Source organism: Gymnodraco acuticeps, unplaced genomic scaffold (assembly GCF_902827175.1).
Source record: "Gymnodraco acuticeps unplaced genomic scaffold, fGymAcu1.1, whole genome shotgun sequence".
Classification (NCBI taxonomy): domain Eukaryota; kingdom Metazoa; phylum Chordata; class Actinopteri; order Perciformes; family Bathydraconidae; genus Gymnodraco; species Gymnodraco acuticeps.
The window spans coordinates 1-17,929 of record NW_022991393.1 but is presented as its reverse complement, the minus strand read 5'-3'; the positions used below and the strand labels follow the sequence as shown (position 1 = coordinate 17,929).

General features: G+C 40.6%; 1 protein-coding gene, 1 non-coding gene and 1 pseudogene across 2 annotated transcripts; 1 reads left to right on the top strand and 2 right to left on the bottom strand.

Annotated features, from left to right (window-relative positions):
• LOC117563182 overlaps nucleotides 1-1,579 on the bottom strand; it is a 65,370-nt pseudogene extending 63,791 nt beyond the window's left edge.
• Nucleotides 1,580-2,717: 1,138 nt separating this feature from the next.
• On the top strand, nucleotides 2,718-2,799 carry trnas-aga. Its single transcript has one exon. It is a non-coding gene; the product is annotated as a tRNA-Ser (tRNA).
• Nucleotides 2,800-7,173: 4,374 nt separating this feature from the next.
• LOC117563188 (growth factor receptor-bound protein 2) lies at nucleotides 7,174-17,895 on the bottom strand (the record flags this gene model as incomplete). Its single annotated transcript, XM_034241376.1, has 3 exons — nucleotides 7,174-8,705; nucleotides 14,319-14,487; nucleotides 17,762-17,895. Coding segments are annotated over 3 exons (489 nt in total), but the record flags the coding sequence as incomplete, so codon positions are not given.
• Nucleotides 17,896-17,929: the final 34 nt, after the last annotated feature.

Below are 17,929 nucleotides of genomic sequence, written 5' to 3'. Positions count from 1 at the left end.
TAATATATAAAGTCAATATATAATTATCCAACTGTCGGAGTTCATATTTACAGAAGGCAGTATGAGCTAACTGTACATGCTAACGTTAGCAGGCTAGAAGCTACTGCAAATTAACAACTTCCACTATTTAGAGTAGGAGGTATGCACAGTTATTTCTATGCTATAATGTGTGAATAATGCAGAAAATAGTGCTTTTAGACAGTGGTGGAAACACAGGTGAGCTGGTGTTACAGCTCCAGATCTGATCCACCTCCAGCAGCTTCACTGATCTGCGGCCTGTGTGCATACAGTCTCCATTTTGAACAATAACCACACAGCTTCCTGAGCAAAAACAACAACATCCAGCCTTTCCCAAACGAGAGACACCTTTCTTGCATTACTGTGTAATAATCACCTTTCTGTGAAAAACCTACATTGTTTTAAATATCCTAAAAAGTCAAGTTGGATTTGTACTTATTTGCTCAATTTTTATTCAATTCTATTATGTGCTTTCTTCTCTACATTTAGCTTTATAAATGTGCATATTATTTATTATTGCATGCGTTTTGTTTACCTGCTATGCTACATATATCTTTAAATACCTGTGCAATATATACTTCTACTGCTGTTACTACTGTAAACCTGTCAAACCACTTTAACATCCTTAGCTTATTTAGAAAAAACAATGAATTGTACTTTTTGTTGTCCACCTTGGTGTATTTTTGTAAATGGTTATTTGTGTAATTTCTATTTTCAATATTTTATGCATGCCTCTTAATTAATATTGTGCTATTTTTGGCTCATTACTTTTGCTGTGGGACTAATAAAGGAATTCTTAATCTGATGATGACCACCCTGCTGCAGTGCATATTTAACCCCACTTTGATCACATATTTACCCGGGGTGCTTGCATGTGTGCTCTGACTCCTGAAGCTACTCTCCGTGCACAAACTTCCACCATCCTCCTCCTCTTCCTCCTCTTCCTCCAGGCAGTCAGACTCCTCTTTCAGGGCCTCATCTTCCTCAGACTGGGGCTCCTCCACCTCCTCCTCTTCGGATCTCAGACTCACAGCATCGTCGTCTTCATCACTTTCATGGTCGTCGTACACCACGGTTTTGCAGACCGGGGTTCGCCTCCCTCCTCGTCCCCGACTTCTGCCCCCTCTTCCCCGGCCCCGTGTTGTCGTCCCCGACCCCCCCAACCTGCCTCCTCCTCTCCGCCGCTTAGGGCTCTCTCTTGCGGGGCTTACTGCCTCCTCATCCCCGCTGTGGTCGTCACTTCGCACCCGGGGCTTTATGTTCCTCCGCGGCCGCAAACCTCGCGTTGCAGCCGGGGAAGATTCCTCCGCTTGGAGAGGTTTGGGCGGCCTGCCTCTTTTCCCTCTCATGGTGGAATAATTACTCCTATTTTTGCAGGGTTTTGCCTCCAATTAATTCCACTGCAGATGAGTCCCTGTGGGGTTCGGACGGTGTTGTTTTCACTCCCCGGGTTGGAGGGTTTGTTTACGGGTGTTTGAAGCTGAGAATGTGAGCCCTCGGTTCTCCTATAGAGCCGCCATCTTTCTTCTCCTCTCTTCTCTCTGAACAAACAGGAGGCGCTCACTACACGAGTCACGTGGTTTCTCCTCAGTGGCAACAATGAGCGACATGAGGATTCACTCACATTAGTTTAATTTACTACATCTTAATGATAGATATGAGGTCAACGAGGGGGTACATGTAAAATGAAACATACATAGAGGGAGAAAAGGTGTTTAAACAGTGTTTTACCATTTCAAGCAATGCAATTTTAGGCATTCAGTTTGAGGTCAGAGTAGATCATATCCAAAATAGGGAGAATCAAAAAAACATGTCAATACATTTTTCAAGTTACTGATCAGTATAGACATGATTGTAGGTCATGTTATACTCAGATAGGTTTGTTTTTGTTTGTTTTTTTTAGCTCATATCAATGCACATTAATGTATTTTATATTTATTTGGCCTTTTATGGTTTCTTAAAGTGCAAATACACATTTCTGAACACCTTTTAATATTTCTTAGTGCATTCCCCCTTTTCATTAATGGTTTAAATACAAATGTATGCTTTGAAATAATCATGGGGGCTAAATCAGCCCTTTCAGACGGTAGTAAGACAAGTATATCCTCAGTGTTCCCAATGTAAATGACACACATCTATACAAATAAATAGACAATATATATGTCAACAGTTATTATACATAATAAGTTAGAATACACTATAATAGACCAACCTACTTTATACATTATACAAGTTTGCGAAGTAGTTGCACTTTGTACATTTAAACACAAAGAAATGTATTTTTTAATTAAAATCTTCTTATATCATTGATGAATTACCTCGCATGTGACTTAAGGAGTGTTTAACTATTTAGCCGTTTGGTTGAATAACCAGTACAGTTTTTAATCAGTTAATCATGTATTTTGCATGTTAAATATTATTCAAACAGCAGACTATGTACAGTAGCATTGTAATGACTTCCTGTACAGATACAACTATAGCAAACACTTTAACATGGCTCATAATATAAATGTCCAAATATTGATTAAAGGGTATGTGTGACACAATCATAAACATCTAAAGTAACTGTATTTGTAGTTTTCCATTCCAGTTACTGCTAGTAAAATTGTCATTATTATACACATACATTATATATATATATATATGAATATGAATTATTGTAATGTATAAATAATGTCAGCATATAGTTATGTTCATCAGTTGTCGTGGCCGAGTGGTTAAGGCGATGGACTAGAAATCCATTGGGATCTTCCCGCGCAGGTTCGAATCCTGCCGACAACGAACAATAATTTTTTGAAAATAATTTTAATAATACTTTTATTTCATTTAAATTATACTTTTACACATTAAGCTGTATATTCAAGAATCATTAGGAAGACATTCCGTGTTGATGGTATCAATATAAATACTAGATGCGCCTGAAGTCACCACTTTAGCGGTTTTAAACGATGGTTTACAAGTGATGCAACAGCGCCACCCAGTGGTTAGGTTTAATGATTTAACAAAATGGATAATGCTTTAAAAATACTAAACTCAAGAAATAGGTTTTTAATGTTTTACACATGTATTGTCATCATTTAGGAGCCTGTAAAGTATGATATATCTGATGTTTCATTAATTGTAGTTGTATGTACTGTAAATCGTTAGAAAATAATAATATAAGAAAACAATTAATACAGAAACTGTATATGAATTTAAGAAGTTAGAGTAAAAATATGAACATGTATACAAACAAGTTAATGGAAAATAAGATACACTTTAGTAATCCCCATGTCAAACAAAGTATTGCACATAATTCGAAATAAAAAAGAGTGGAAAATAAACAATCATTCAATATAAACATCCCAACATAGAAGATAAAACAGAACTAAAGAGTAAAAAATATAAAATTGACCGTGAAGATACAAATATATTGACTATCTGACAATTAAAACACTGCTGACGGGCTACATTACATTAAATTAAGTCAAATGTACAGTGAAGACATGTATAATCAATAAAGATAATTAAAATAGAATATAAATAATAATAAAGTGCAATAAAAAGACAAAATAAATATATTCACATGAAGTTAAAGTTATATTACAAAATAATTAAAGTTGACAACAGATATATATCTTGTTTATCCCAGGTAGCCAGCAGGGGGCAGTGATAAACCATGAATCAGAAACAGCGCAGTAACTCTGAACTTAAAGACAACTGAAGCATCAGAGTTAGAGAGGAGGAGACCTTAGACAGTTATTATTGATATAGATTCATAGAGGTAACACTTTCATGATCAATCATTATAAAACATATCATATATATTATTCTGAAATGGACCAATCTGCACAATGACTACTTTTACTGTCGCTACTTTCACTATATTTTGATGAGAATACTTTCTACTTTTACTGGAGGAACATTTTGAATGCAGGACTTTTACTGTAACAGAGTATTCCTACACTCTGGTACTTCTACTTTTACTCAAGTACATGATCTGAGTAATTCTACTTTTACTCAAGTACAAGACCTGAGTACTTCTACTTTTACTCAAGGACAAGATCTGAGTACTTCTACTTTTACTCAAGTACAAGACCTGAGTACTTCTACTTTTACTCAAGTACAAGATCTGCAGTACTTCTACTTTTTACTCAAGTACAAGATCTGAGTACTTCTACTTTTATAAAATACATGATCTGAGTACTTCTACTTTTACTCAAGTACAATGATCTGAGTACTTCTACTTTGACTCAAGTACAAGACTCTGAGTACTTCTACTTTTACCTCAAGTACAAGATCGAGTACTTCTAATTTTTACTCAAGTACAGATCTGAGTACTTCTACTTTTACTCAAGTACAAGACCTGAGTACTTCTACTTTTACTCAAGTACAAGATCTGAGTACTTCTACTTTTACTAAAATACAATGATCTGAGTACTTCTACTTTTATCAAAGTACAAGACCTGAGTACTTCTACTTTTTACTCAAGTACAAGATCTGAGTACTTCTACTTTTACTCAAGTACAAGATCTGAGTACTTCTACTTTTACTAAAATACATGATCTGAGTACTTCTACTTTTACTCAAGTACAAGACCTGAGTACTTCTACTTTTACTCAAGTACAAGATCTGAGTACTTCTACTTTACTCAAGTACAAGACCTGAGTACTTCTACTTTTACTCAAGTACAAGGATCTGAGTACTTCTACTTTTACTCAAGTACAAGATCTGAGTACTTCTACTTTTACTAAAGTACATAGCTCTGAGTAACTTCTACTTTGACTCAAGTACAAGATCTGAGTACTTCTACTTTTACTCAAGTACAAGATCTGAGTACTTCTACTTTTACTCAAGTACAAGATCTGAGTACTTCTACTTTTACTCAGGTACAAGATCTGAGTACTTCTACTTTTACTGTAACAGAGTATTCCTACACTCTGGTACTTCTACTTTTACTCAAGTACAATATCTGAGTACTTCTACTTTTACTCAAGTACAATATCTGAGTACTTCTACTTTTACTCAAGTACAAGATCTGAGTACTTCTACTTTTACTCAGGTACAAGATCTGAGTACTTTTACTTTTACTACAAGATCTGAGTACTTCTACTTTTACTACAAGATCTGAGTACTTCTACTTTTACTACAAGATCTGAGTACTTCTACTCTTTACTCAGGTACAAGATCTGAGTACTTTTACTTTTACTACAAGATCTGAGTACTTCTACTTTTACTACAAGATCTGAGTACTTCTACTTTTACTACAAGATCTGAGTACTTCTACTTTTACTACAAGATCTGAGTACTTCTACTTTTACTACAAGATCTGAGTACTTCTACTTTTACTCAGGTACAAGATCTGAGTACTTTTACTTTTACTACAAGATCTGAGTACTTCTACTTTTACTACAAGATCTGAGTACTTCTACTTTTACTGTAACAGAGTATTCCTACACTCTGGTACTTCTACTTTTACCATAAGATCTGAGTACTTTTACTTTTACTACAAGATCTGAGTACTTCTACTTTTACTACAAGATCTGAGTACTTCTACTTTTACTACAAGATCTGAGTACTCCTCTGACCAGAACTGCCGTTGCACTTATTTCTTTAATTGTTATTTTAGTTTATTTCATTTTATTGTAATCGCATGTCTTCCAAAGACTGCAATACTTTTATATATGTATTTAATAATGCCTTTTGAATTGTGTCAGTAACAGAGCAGATGAGTGGAGTCGGTGGAGCGGACTGAAACACACTCAGATCAGCTGGAGGCGGGACGGGAGTCAATGGGTCTCAGAGTCAGAATGTGGAGCAGACGGAGCAGCAGACCGAGGGTAACGTGAAGATCTGAGTGAACCCCTTCAGGCTCTGAGAGAAACCTCCGTCCTCTTCATCACTCATCTTCATCATCCTCTGCACCTCGACACACACTGAGGATACGTTTCATAGCACTTCGCTCGCTTTGGATAAAAGGGTCAGCTAAATGAAATGAAATGTTGACATGTGTGTAGTTACTCAGTGTCTGACTCACTGTCTGGTAGACCCCCCCCCCCCACACACACACACACACAACAACACAGACATGCTATAAGACCCCTTGCTGTGAAATACAAATTATGTGCAGTATATATATATATATATATATATATATATATATATATATATATGCCGTTAATAACTGCAATTTATACCTGGCTGCTATTTCTCACAACTGTAACAGATGTGTATTTTGTAAATTGTGTAATATATTTGTATGCATGCTTCTTAGTTAACATAAGATAGATAGATAGATGGATGGATAGAAACTAGAAATAAACAGTCCAAAAATATTTATGAAATAGCATTAAAAAGTTAAAAAAAAAATATATACATGTGAAAATAAAAATGTCCAGTAACAAATACAATACATATATATATCCTGCACAAATATCCTGCAGGATATAAGCTGTCTTTGGCTCTTTTCTGCTGTTAAAACATGTAAATGTTCCCTCTGTGGGAAGAATAAAGTTATTTTGACTGACTCTGGTGTCTGCGAGATTTAAAAAAAATATATATTTATGCAACACCAATCTACTGCTGATGATGGGATGTAAACACACATCATTACACCCTGTCTGGATGGAGAACATCCTCTAAGGCTAAGAGGTCAAAAAGGACTTTGAAATTCATGTTTAAACTGTTATTAAAGGGACCCTATGTAGGGATCCTGTAGTGTGTTCTGTTGGTTTTAGTGCATGTAAATGGTCTGCAATTCATACATAAACATACAGTCAAGACTCAGGGGCGGAAAAAGGTATTCAGATCAGATGACAGTAATTAAAAAAAAAAAAGTAGAGTTCGTCAAAATGTGGCTTTAAAGAGTCCCTATTCTGCTTTCTGGGGGGTTTCTCTCTCCTGTTGGTTTTAGTGCATGTCAATGGTCTACAAAAGCTAAAATACCTGTGTTCCGTCCAGCGGGAGTTTCTCTGCCACTTAAACGTTAAAATCTCTTCGGCTTGTGTTAACCACAGACCTTATTGTAGGCTCACAACCAAAAACACATTCAGAAAACCATTGACTTCCAGCCATAATTACATCACTGGTTAAAAGACAAAAAAAAAATAGTAGAGAAGTTCAAACGAAGTCTCAGAGTCCAGGGAATTCGAAGCAGAGACGACACAAAACAAAATCTCATTTTTTAATAATTGCATTTTATTAATTGAAAAAACAAAAAAACAAATGCAAAATAAAAAAAAGAGCCAAAAAACAAAAAAACAGGTTCATTAGGTAAGACGAGGCGAGAGACACTTAAATAAGAAGAGTTCCATGTTGGTGGGGGTAGAGGTGGAGGAGGCGGGCTGATGGAGAAGGTGTGTGTGGGAGGGGTGAATGTTGATTTAATATATACACTGTTTATCTGGGGGGGGGGGGGGGGGCTCAAAGTAGCAGGTCGGAGACACTGAGACACCAGAGAGAAAGGCACTATCCAGAGAGAAAACACGGTACACACACACACACACACACTGGACCAGAAATCAACAAAGTGCGAGACAAAACAACACAAGAAGCTGATTCCTCAACTCTTAGCATCAAAGACAATCTCTCAGTTTCCTGTCTGATTGGTGATTATCCGAAGGAGCTCCGCCTCTTTGCTACGTGCAGGTATAACAAGGAGACGCATGCATGTCATTAGAGTGAAAACTCTTTCTTTATTTTGAATCCCTTGCATGATGTTTGGTTCAGTTCTCCGACCGCTGCCCTCGTGTCTGCGGAGCTACATTCAATGACCCCCGGAAATCAAAATGGCTGCAATAAATACTTCTGAAATGGATTTTTTTTACACTTTGTATAATACGACAGCTCTTCTTCTTCTTCGCAGCACTCATGGCTCCTCTGCTGGTCGGACAGTCTCTCCTCCGGTATGCATTATAGACAAGTTCATTCAAAATGGAATTGACGACCCCTTTTACACATCATGCTGTTTCTATCCGAGAGCCCCCAGACATATTCAGAAAAACAAAAAAGACGATTCAGCGCTCCCCTCGAGCTGCAGGGCGTTTCCAGACGGAACATAATTTACAAAAATGGAAAAAAATACAATTTGTGATGAGAGGTAAAACAGACAAACACATACAAATATATAATATATATTCTTAAAAAATGGATTCTCTCTATAGTTGATTTATTTATACAGCCGAGAGGCCGATGTACAATGCTCACGTGCCAACGATCAACCCGTTCGCCCACTGTCGATTGCACTCTTCTTTGTACATTTTTTTTTAAAACCATTTCTTTATTTTATTTATTTTTTACATTTTTAAGCTTTTTTCCTTTAAGGGGTGATTAAAAACAACATGCGGCAAAGAAGAGGAACACAAAAGACAAAAGGCAGAATGTTAAGAAGTTAAGGACAGAGGACGTTTCCCCTCCGATCCATCCTCCATGTTGTCTCCTCAGGAGGAGGAGGGGGGTTTGATGGGATGAGATCAAAATGATGCTGTTGTTGTTGTTGTTGTTGTTGACATGGTCTGACTGTTCTACATGTTCCTGTTGACGGGCGTGACGTAGTTGCGGGGGAACATGCCCGTCTGGCCGTGGCAGCCCCCCTTCCACCAGTTGGGGTCTGAGTTGTCGAGCACCTGGATGAAGTCTCCGCGTCTGAAGCCCAGCTCTCCTTCCTCCTGAGGGTCGAAGTCAAAGAGAGCCTGCACGTACGTGGGGTGCTGGGGAGAGAGAGGAGGGTTAGCTATGATATAAGGACCATTCAGACTAGGGGTGCAACAACTAATTGACTTCATCGATCACCAAATTAGTTGCCAACTAATTCAGTCGTCGATTCGTTGGTGACGTCATCATGTGTTACGCGCCGTTAAGCGCCGACGTTATCGGTCTTTTTATCGGTACTGGAGACATTTAAAAAATATATGTCATGTATTATTGCTACATAAACATTATATCGCAGTCTGAGTGTCGCCAACTCGTTTCTAATACGCAATAAGACTACAACATTTTTGATCTCTCCCCCGCCTGTGTGCGAGTGAGCGGGGCAGTTTGTTCACGCACGCGTGTATGAATATTTGTATTCATGTTCAAATATTTAAACACAAAAAAATTAATAAAATAAAAGTATTTATATAAATGTTAGAAGTCAAATTAAGACGGCACAATAAAGAGAACATGAGTTAAAAATAAAATGTCCAATAAAAGATAATAAATATATGAAGTTTAAGTAAAAATGAGCAATAAAATTAAATCGAAATGATAGTAACTCTGCGATATTCTTAAAGGTCCCCTATTACACTGTTTGTCATCAATATATCACAGGTCTCAGATATATCCAGAGCCTGTCTCTGATTGGCTGAAACACCAAACAGATCATTGCAGCATTACCCATAATCCCCTCTGTTTCAGCCCTGTTTCCAAAGTGCTGATTCTCTGTCTGTTACTTTAGATGAAAACAAGGAGCCCCTCCCCACGCCCCTCTGAGAGACATTTGGTTACAAAGAACTCAATGGAGCTCTAGGAGGAGATTCAGGTGATAAGGGGGGGGGGGGGGGGGGAGGGGACATGAGAGAAGAGGGGACACATGTTGATGTAGAAGAGACATGAAGAAGAGGGGACACATGTTGATGTAGAAGAGACATGAAGAAGAGGGGACACATGTTGATGTAGAAGAGACATGGAGAAGAGGGGACACATGTTGATGTAGAAGAGACATGAAGAAGAGGGGACACATGTTGATGTAGAAGAGGGGACACATGTTGATGTAGAAGAGACATGAAGAAGAGGGGACACATGTTGATGTAGAAGAGACATGAAGAAGAGGGGACACATGTTGATGTAGAAGAGACATGGAGAAGAGGGGACACATGTTGATGTAGAAGAGACATGAAGAAGAGGGGACACATGTTGATGAAGAAGAGGGGACACATGTTGATGTAGAAGAGACATGGAGAAGAGGGGACACATGTTGATGAAGAAGAGACATGAAGAAGAGGGGAACAATGTGATGTAGAAGAGACACGAAGAAGAGGAGACACATGTTGATGTAGAAGAGAATGGAGAAGAGGGGGACACATGTTGATGTAGAAGAGACATGACGAAGGACGGGACACATGTTGATTGTAGAAGAGACATGAAGAAGAAGAAGGGGACACATGTTGATGTAGAAGAGACATGAAGGAAGAGGGGACACACTGTTGATGTAGAAGAGACATGAAGAAGAGGGGGGACACATGTTGATGTAGAAGAGACATGGAGAAGAGGGGACACATGTTGATGTAGAAGAGACATGAAGAAGAGGGGACACATGTTGATGTAGAAGAGACATGAAGAAGAGGGGACACATGTTGATGTAGAAGAGACATGGAGAAGAGGGGACACATGTTGATGTAGAAGAGACATGAAGAAGAGAGGACACATGTTGATGAAGAAGAGACATGAAGAAGAGGGGACACATGTTGATGTAGAAGAGACACGAAGAAGAGGAGACACATGTTGATGTAGAAGAGACATGGAGAAGAGGGGACACATGTTGATGTAGAAGAGACATGAAGAAGAGGGGACACATGTTGATGTAGAAGAGACATGAAGAAGAGGGGACACATGTTGATGTAGAAGAGACATGAAGAAGAGGGGACAATGTTGATGTAGAAGAGAGACATGAAGAAGAGGGGACACATGTTGATGTAGAAGAGACATGAAGAAGAGGGGACACATGTTGATGTAGAAGAGACATGGAGAAGAGGGGACACATGTTGATGTAGAAGAGACATGAAGAAGAGAGGACACATGTTGATGAAGAAGAGACATGAAGAAGAGGGGACACATGTTGATGTAGAAGAGACACGAAGAAGAGGAGACACATGTTGATGTAGAAGAGACATGAAGAAGAGGGGACACATGTTGATGTAGAAGAGACATGAAGAGAGGGACACATGTTGATGTAGAAGAGACATGAAGAAGGGGACACATGTTGATGTAGAAGAGACATGAAGAAGAGGGGGACACATGTTGATGTAGAAGAGACATGAAGAAGAGGGGACACATGTTGATGTAGAAGAGACATGAAGAAGAGGGGACACATGTTGATTGTAGAAGAGACATGAAGAAGAGGGGACACATGTTGATGTAGAAGAGACATGAAGAAGAGGGGACACATGTTGATGTAGAAGAGACATGAAGAAGAGGGGACACATGTTGATGTAGAAGAGACATGAAGAAGAGGGGAACACATGTTGATGTAGAAGAGACATGAGAAGAGGGGACACATGTTGATGTAGAAGAGACATGGAGAAGAGGGGACACATGTTGATGTAGAAGAGACATGAAGAAGAGGGGGACACGTGTTGATGTAGAAGAGACATGAAGAGAGGATAAGAGGTTGGGACACATGTTGATGTAGAAGAGACATGAAGAAGAGGGGACACATGTTGATGTAGAAGAGACATGAAGAAGAGGGGCACATGTTGATGTAGAAGAGACATGAAGAAGAGGGACACATGTTGATGTAAAGAGACATGAAGAAGAGGGGACACATGTTGATGTAGAAGAGACATGAAGAAGAGGGGACACATGTTGATGTAGAAGAGACATGAAGAAGAGGGGACACATGTTGATGTAGAAGAGACATGAAGAAGAGGGGACACATGTTGATGTAGAAGAGACATGAAGAAGAGGATTTTGCATAACAGGTCATTCAAACCCACTCTACTCTGTCTCTCCGTCACTCTAACCTCTGTGGTTTCTCACTTCCTCTCCAGCTCACAGAAAACCAGCTTCACAGCCGCTGACTTCCTGCGTCCAAATTTCAAGAGAAATCTGCACCACTGTTCCTCTTGATGTGTGTTTTTTTAAAAGGTGACACAGTACACAGTACACATGTTGATGTAGAAGAGACATGAAGAAGAGGGGACACATGTTGATGTAGAAGAGACATGAAGAAGAGGGGACACATGTTGATGTAGAAGAGACATGAAGAAGAGGATTTTGCATAACAGGTCATTCAAACCCACTCTACTCTGTCTCTCCCGTCACTCTAACCTCTGTGGTTTCTCACTTCCTCTCCAGCTCACAGAAAACCAGCTTCACAGCCGCTGACTTCCTGCGTCCAAATTTGTACTCGCTGTGAGCTCTTCAGCGTAGCCTCGCTGCTGCCGTTTACTCCTCAAACTCAGAGATGCATTTTGTTTTTATTATAGAGAAGAGAGACGGCGGGTTACATCCTCAGCTTTCCTCCAAACAACTGAACTACGAAAACAGTTGCTGGAGACCTTCTTATTAATGACAGAATGCTCGAGTGAAACATTAATAATATCACGGTTTTAACGGTAAATAAATGAAAGCAACGCTAACGTCACCTTCGGGGGAAAACAAAGCATCGGTGCAAAGCGGAAAGCTATAGTTTAATGAAGCCAAAAAGCTGCTGTGTCGTGTATTTGAACCTCAAACATTAAATATATCCACAGTTACGTCTCTCTGTACTTCCTCCAAGAACAAAGGAGCGTAAAACTAGAGCTCTGTGGCTTCAGAATATTCACAGAGACCCTAGGTGCTATCATTAGTTAGCTTGTTAAACCCCCTGTTTAACAGTAACCTAAGATGGACAGATAAATAATGTGGCTTGATGACAGAAAAAGTGACAGATGTCCTTTAAAAAACTACTGGAGATTCAATGAGGTAGATATAGATGTCAGGGTATCACACCTCGTCCACCGGCAGAATGAACGGACATCGATCGCCTATGTAATTCTGATTTAACCAGATATCCTCAGCCAGATTTCAACGACTTAATTTAATTGTTTGCCTGACTGGCCATTGTAACCGGGGCTCCTTAAGGCGCTTTCACACCGGGAGTACTTTTCCCCCGTACTTTCACCGTTTCTAGTTCCGATAGTTCCTGGGATTTTGCGTTCACACCAAAAAGAGAACTTTGTTCATGAGAACTTTTACCCCCCTTTCAGTCCCTGCTAGAGAGGTGGGACTTCCCTGGGGAGAAAAAAGTAAACATTTCTGATTGTCTGGGCGGGTTGCAAACCACGCCCCGTAAAACTCGGAAAAGTTTTTTGAAGCCTCCATTGTATTTGCTGGCATTATCATTATTAGCATTATTAGCGTTAGCCCAACGCAGAAATGCAGAGAGACTAACTTATGGCAACACAAAATAAAACATGGGAGCGGTGGAGATGAGGAGGTGTCGGCATTCTGGTGATTTACTCTGAAGGCTTCAGTAGAAGCTGCTGGGAGTCCCAGCAGCTTCTACTGAAGCCAGTCCCCAACTCCGGGGACTTCCGGCCGGGGGACTTTGGGGCGGCAGAATACGCCGTGAAGTTGTTTGCGGCCTGCCAGTAAACCGCAAAGCAGAAGAAGAAGAAGTGACGTCAGCGGCTTCATTTGCGTAATCTTCCCTCAGGGAACTTATTCCAGTGTAAACGCGATCGGCTCTTAGTTCCATCGGGGTACTAAGAGCTGGGAACTAAGTGCTGGGAACTAAGTGCTGGGAACTAAGTGCTGGGAATTAAGTGCTGGAAACTAAGTGATGGGAACTAAGTGCTGGGAACTAAGTGCTGGGAATTAAGTGCTGGGAACTAAGTGCTGGGAACTAAGTGCTGGGAACTAAGTGCTGGGAACTAAGTGCTGGGAACTAAGTGCTGGAACTAAGTGCTGGGAATTAAGTGCTGGGAACTAAGTGCTGGGAACTAAGTGCTGGGAATTAAGTGCTGGGAACTAAGTGCTGGGAACTAAGTGCTGGGAACTAAGTGCGGCAAAGTACTTGGTGTGAAAACGGCTCTTGTAGATAGAAAAATCACAGAAGTTGTATTTACCGCCGTGAGTGTTTTCCCCCAAAAAGGAGCGTGGCCCTAGCATAGAGGGACAGCACCGGGATGCGTTGCTCTCATGTATAAATAATAATAATAATAATGCCTTAAATTTATATAGCGTCTTTCAGGGGACCCAAGGTCGCTTTAGAATAAAAAAAACAGACAAAAAAACAGTCACTTATAAACTAAGTCACTATAAAGCACTTTTAGGCCAAAAGTATTGCAAAATATGATTGCTGAAGTCTGGATATAACTTACGTTTTTAGATTCTCGGTTTAGCATTTAATGAGATAATTGAAAAATACATTTGACCAATTGGTTGTGAGCAGTGTGAGTTTGAACTAATAGAGAATAACACTGGGTTCGAGCAGCAGTTACTCTTTCCTTTCTGATATTAGTTTGATCTGAGGTGATTCTCGCTGTGACAAAGAAAGGGTTTGGCTGCTGATAGTGAAGTAAGTCAATAATCCGACTGGTTACTTAGTTTGTGATTTGAGTTTTAGGAGTCGTTCTCACCTGGGGAGCCTGCTCGATGTCTCGCAGGAAGATTTGTTGGTTGCGAGAGACCGAGGTGGAGCGATGATAATCCACCAGCTCGTTGAGAGAGTTAAACTTCACCACCCACAGGAAGTACTTCCCCGCTCCGTCACGGAGGACCTTGAAGTGCTGGACGTCGTTTCCAAACCTGCAGGAGGGACAGAGAGGAAACACATCATCAGCTAAAGTTCAATTTCTGACAGGAATGAGTCCTAAACTCCAGAAGGCAGCTTTTAAGCATGTCTTGTTCCCTCGTCTGGAAGCTTTTTCTGAATGTGCTTTTGGATATCCTGAAATAAAGTCTGTGGTTAACACAAGCTGAAGAGATTTTAACATTTTGTTCCCGTCATAAAATACCCCACTGGTGAATTTAAAAACAAGTGTAAATGAGACGACTAAACGTCATCACGCCCAACATTAACCTCCTTTAGCTTAGCGGTGGTGACGTGAAGTCATGTGACCGTGCTGTAGTTCCTTTATAGCCCAACATTAGCCGCCTTTAGCTTAGCGGTGGTGACGTGAAGTCATGTGACCGTGCTGTAGTTCCTTTATAGCCCAACATTAGCGCCTTTAGCTTAGCGGTGGTGACGTGAAGTCATGTGACCGTGCTGTAGTTCCTTTATAGCCCAACATTAGCCTCCTTTAGCTTAGCGGTGGTGACGTTAAGTCATGTGACCGTGCTGTAGTTCCTTTATAGCCCAACATTAGCCGCCTTTAGCTTAGCGGTGGTGACATGAAGTCATGTGACCGTGCTGTAGTTCCTTTATAGCCCAACATTAGCCGCCTTTAGCTTAGCGGTGGTGACATGAAGTCATGTGACCGTGCTGTAGTTCCTTTATAGCCCAACATTAGCCCGCCTTTAGCTTAGCGGTGGTGACGTGAAGTCATGTGACCGTGCTGTAGTTCCTTTATAGCCCAACATTAGCCGCCTTTAGCTTAGCGGTGGTCACGTGAAGTCATGTGACCGTGCTGTAGTTCCTTTATAGCCCAACATCCAAAACCACATGAAAAAATCCCATTTATTTTTTGTGGAGGGAACCATGGAGATGCTGCCTTCAGGTTCAGACAACAAAAACACATCATCACTGCACCTCTCTTTAGTCATCAAATATTTGAATAACAGGAAGTGGATCACTCGGACGTTAATCTTGCTTAACAAATGGATGACACATGTCTGATAAGTGAGATCTCCAGACTTACTTCAACAAGAACAACAGTTTGTTCACCTTCTCTTTTCTTGGTACAGCATGTTATATTATTAGTAAGGGTCTTAACATTTGAAAGAGGAAGCGTTCTTTTTGGATCCTCTCTGTTTCTCACTTCCTGCACTTCTATCATCCGGTAATCTCTTTTAATAATCCCTTGCAGACAGCTGCAGTTTGAGGCAGCTAAAGGCATTGTTTTTCGTAGAGTTTTAATGACAATTAGGGCTGCAAAAATAACCAAAATGTTATTCAAATTGCAATATAGACTAGTGTATTATCTATATTTCAAAAATGATCATCCCTCCAATATCGCGAACCATATTGCAATTGAAACATCAGTCACAAATAATCACAATCTGTTCTTTTTTTGCAGATGGTGCAGCCCTCACACACACACCAGGTGTAGCCGAGTTCACCGATGATAATGATCCTCACACACACACTCCCTTTTTTGTTCGCAGTGTGGAGCGACTGCAGTTATTAGTCAAATGAATCGATGAGATGATATTGAACTCAGACGCTGTGACTAACAGGAATCCAGACAGTAATTATTATCCATATCTCCCACTTGACATGTGACCTGCAGAGGAAGTGAGCTGTGTGTGTGTGTGTGTGTCAGTACTCATCAAAGGGCTGAGGTCCAAAACACAGCAGAAATCATAACAGGCAGTGATGGAAAGTAACTAAATCCTGCACCTCAGTATAATTATGAGTAAGGCTGAATCCAAATCTAATCTAAATTGCAAAAAGCACAATATTAGGTAAAGGCTAATTATGTGAACATATCTGAATGGAGTTATTGTGGTGTTGCATATACGTATGGTTTGGATAGGCTAAAGCGTATGTACGTAATACTCTTAGACATTAAATCGTTGGAAATCTGGCTGGATATCTGGTTGAATCAGAATTAATAGGCGATCGATGTCCATTCATCCTGCTGGTGGACGAGGTGTCATACCCTGACATCTATATCTACTTAATTGAATCTCCAGGTAGTTGTTAGCTCATGTGTTAGCTCATGTGGTAGCTCATGTGGTAGCTCATGTGGTAGCTCATGTGGTAGCTCATGTGGTAGCTCACGTGGTAGCTCACGTGTTAGCTCACGTGGTAGCTCACGTGGTAGCTCACGTGGTAGCTCACGTGGTAGCTCACGTGGTAGCTCACGTGGTAGGTCTTGTGGTAGGTCTTGTGTTAGCTCATGTGGTAGCTCTTGTGTTAGCTCTTGTGGTAGCTCTTGTGGTAGCTCACGTGGTAGCTCACGTGGTAGCTCTTGTGGTAGCTCATGTGGTAGCTCACGTGGTAGGTCTTGTGGTAGGTCTTGTGGTAGCTCATGTGGTAGCTCTTGTGGTAGCTCACGTGGTAGCTCACGTGGTAGCTCTTGTGGTAGCTCATGTGGTAGCTCTTGTGGTAGCTCATGTGGTAGGTCTTGTGGTAGGTCTTGTGTTAGCTCTTGTGGTAGCTCATGTGGTAGCTCTTGTGTTAGCTCATGTGGTAGGTCTTGTGTTAGCTCTTGTGTTAGCTCTTGTGTTAGCTCTTGTGGTAGCTCTTGTGTTAGCTCATGTGGTAGCTCTTGTGGTAGCTCTTGTGTTAGCTCTTGTGGTAGCTCTTGTGTTAGCTCTTGTGGTAGCTCTTGTGTTAGCTCTTGTGGTAGCTCTTGTGGTAGCTCACGTGGTAGCTCACGTGTTAGCTCACGTGGTAGCTCACGTGGTAGCTCACGTGTTAGCTCATGTCTATGTAAAGTGCTCTTGCTCTATAAATGAAGTTTAATTTGATACAAAATAAATAATAAATGTTTCTGATAGAGCTTTTACTCGTTATGGAGTAATTTAAAGTAGTGGTTTTAGTGAACGTAAAGGGTGTGAGCTGCTCTTCCCTCCCTGACAGCAGAGGGCAGCACAGAGTCTCTGCTCTGTGACGATGAGTCAGAAACACCAAGTATGGAAACACATGAACCATCTCTGGAGAGGAGACTGCACACTGAGGTAAGCATAGAGGAACATCGTACTTATAGAAAACAGCGTGTGTGTGTGTGTGTGTGTATATAATCGTCTTACACATATGTACATCCTTACAAATGCATCAAAATGTGCATAAAGCATGTTTTTATTCACTCGACAACCTGCTGTCTGTGGGTGTGTGTGTAGCCTGGGAGGTTAGTGTGAACTGTTAATGACAGGCCAGTGTGTGTGTGTGTGTGTGTGTGTGTGTGATCCTCACTTCACAGAGAGAGAAAAGTCTCCCGGTGCGCTCTCGCTCTCTCTGATGAGGAAGGCCCCGTCGTGCCTCTGTTTGTTCAGCATCTCTTCTGCTTTGGCTCGAGGGATCTTCCCGAAAAACCACCTGGAGGATGTGGGGGGGGGGGGATGTGGGGGGGGGGGGGGGGGG